Source organism: Seriola lalandi, unplaced genomic scaffold (assembly GCF_002814215.2).
Source record: "Seriola lalandi dorsalis isolate HSWRI2012SDOR001 ecotype SW California unplaced genomic scaffold, Sedor1 jcf7180002042227, whole genome shotgun sequence".
Classification (NCBI taxonomy): Eukaryota; Metazoa; Chordata; class Actinopteri; order Carangiformes; family Carangidae; genus Seriola; species Seriola lalandi.
The window spans coordinates 1-1,633 of NW_019512795.1; the positions used below are offsets into that span (position 1 = coordinate 1).

The 1,633-nt window shown below is 38.6% G+C and overlaps 1 protein-coding gene across 1 annotated transcript; it reads left to right on the forward strand.

Moving 5' to 3' along the window:
• Positions 1 to 44: 44 nt before the first annotated feature.
• Positions 45 to 1,441, forward strand: LOC111648530 (ninein-like; the record flags this gene model as incomplete). Its single annotated transcript, XM_023398347.1, has 4 exons — positions 45 to 185; positions 684 to 858; positions 1,080 to 1,190; positions 1,352 to 1,441. Coding segments are annotated over 4 exons (517 nt in total), but the record flags the coding sequence as incomplete, so codon positions are not given.
• Between the last annotated feature and the right edge of the window lie 192 nt (positions 1,442 to 1,633).

Genomic DNA, 1,633 nt, shown 5'->3' on the forward strand with positions numbered 1-1,633 from the left:
TTTGTACATTTATTATTGTTATGCCTGTTGTTTTCCCCTGTCAGAGAGCGTGTTGACAGGGAACTCAGGGAGAAAGAGAAAATCCGATCTGACCTGGAAAAAGCGGAGAAGTTGAAAACTCAGCTCGCCACTGAGGTGGACGAGCATCACTCTGCCATTGAGCACATGAATACCCTCAAGATCAGGTAACTGTTATTCCAATGTTCGTGCACCATGTTATTTCAACAAGAAGCCACTGAATATGCAGAATGTTTGAATCTGTTTTTTTAATATTTAATTGTGCCTGTTTTTGTTTCAGTCTGTCCCTTCGTTTATCTGGGCCTCATTACTGAGGTGGATTTTAAGGATTAAAATGCTAAGGGATTATAACTGTCAACTTTATTCATCTAGTCCGTTCATATAGTCTGTAGTTGATCCGAATTAGTTTTGTTAACTTTCACATTACATTTGAAAATATGTAGAGTTCATTTTATATTTAGAATTATGTTATTCCCCTTCAGAAGCAAATCATTTATCAGTTTGTGGGTTAGCTAAATGTAGTTTCCTGCTAAATTCTGGCTAAGATAAAATATTTCGTAAATGTAGAATCAGAATTATGTTGTCTTAACTGTGTTCTCTGTCTGTTGTACTTTTCAATATATAAACATCGTCATTCTGTATTCTCTGTGGATGAATGTGTACAGGAAGCTTGAGCAGGACCACAAAGAGAAGCTAGCAGCGGTCCGATCAGAGCTGATGAAGGAGATGGACCAGATCCGGCAGCAGGCGGGCCTGCAGCGAGAGGAGCTGGAGGCAGAGATCGAGAAGATCAGAGAGGATGAATCTTTTCTCAGGGACCACCTCTCCATATCTGTGAAGGTACCAGAAGGATTTTGTCATTTAGTTTGTGATGATTGTAATGTCTTTGCGTGTTCATAAATATATATTTAAGCAAAGTATTCAGTGACCAAATGGTTTAATTTGAAAACATTGACATGGCTTCACTTTTGTCTCTATACATGACATTATCATCTGCTCATCCAAACGGATATACTGATTGACTTGTGTAAACAAAACCTGTGTCGTTATCTGTCTTTCAGGAAAACAGACGTCTTGAAGTGGAGCTGCTGGACAGCACGGAAAAACTAGTGGAGGCACAAAGTCAAATTACAAAACTCCAAACAAGTATGGACAGCATAATGAAAGAAAAGGTACCAAAACATTCTGTGGCTATATATTTCATAAAGCTGTTATTTGTGTTAGAACATGCTGAACCTATACAAGACTATGTAAGTTTCTGTTGTCTCTTGCTCAGCTTCTTTTTTCTGTATCTTTGTTGATCTTTGTCTATGTTTGTTCTCATTTCCTGTAGTTCGGAGACTTGGACCCCGGCAGTGCAGACTTCTTCCTCCAAGAGGAACGTATCAAACAACTGCGCAGTGGCTATGAAGCTCAGTGCAGGGTAATGGTTTCTTTTTGTTTGCCTATCTGTGCAGACAGGGACGCATTAGATGTGGTGACAGTCATATTAGGTTTACAAACTGGGTTGAAGATGCACTGAAAAATCAAACTATAGGTGAAACAAAGATAGCCCTGCACTGTACGTAGTGATAGGATTCATTATTTCTATTCATTAAATGAATAAAACATGTTT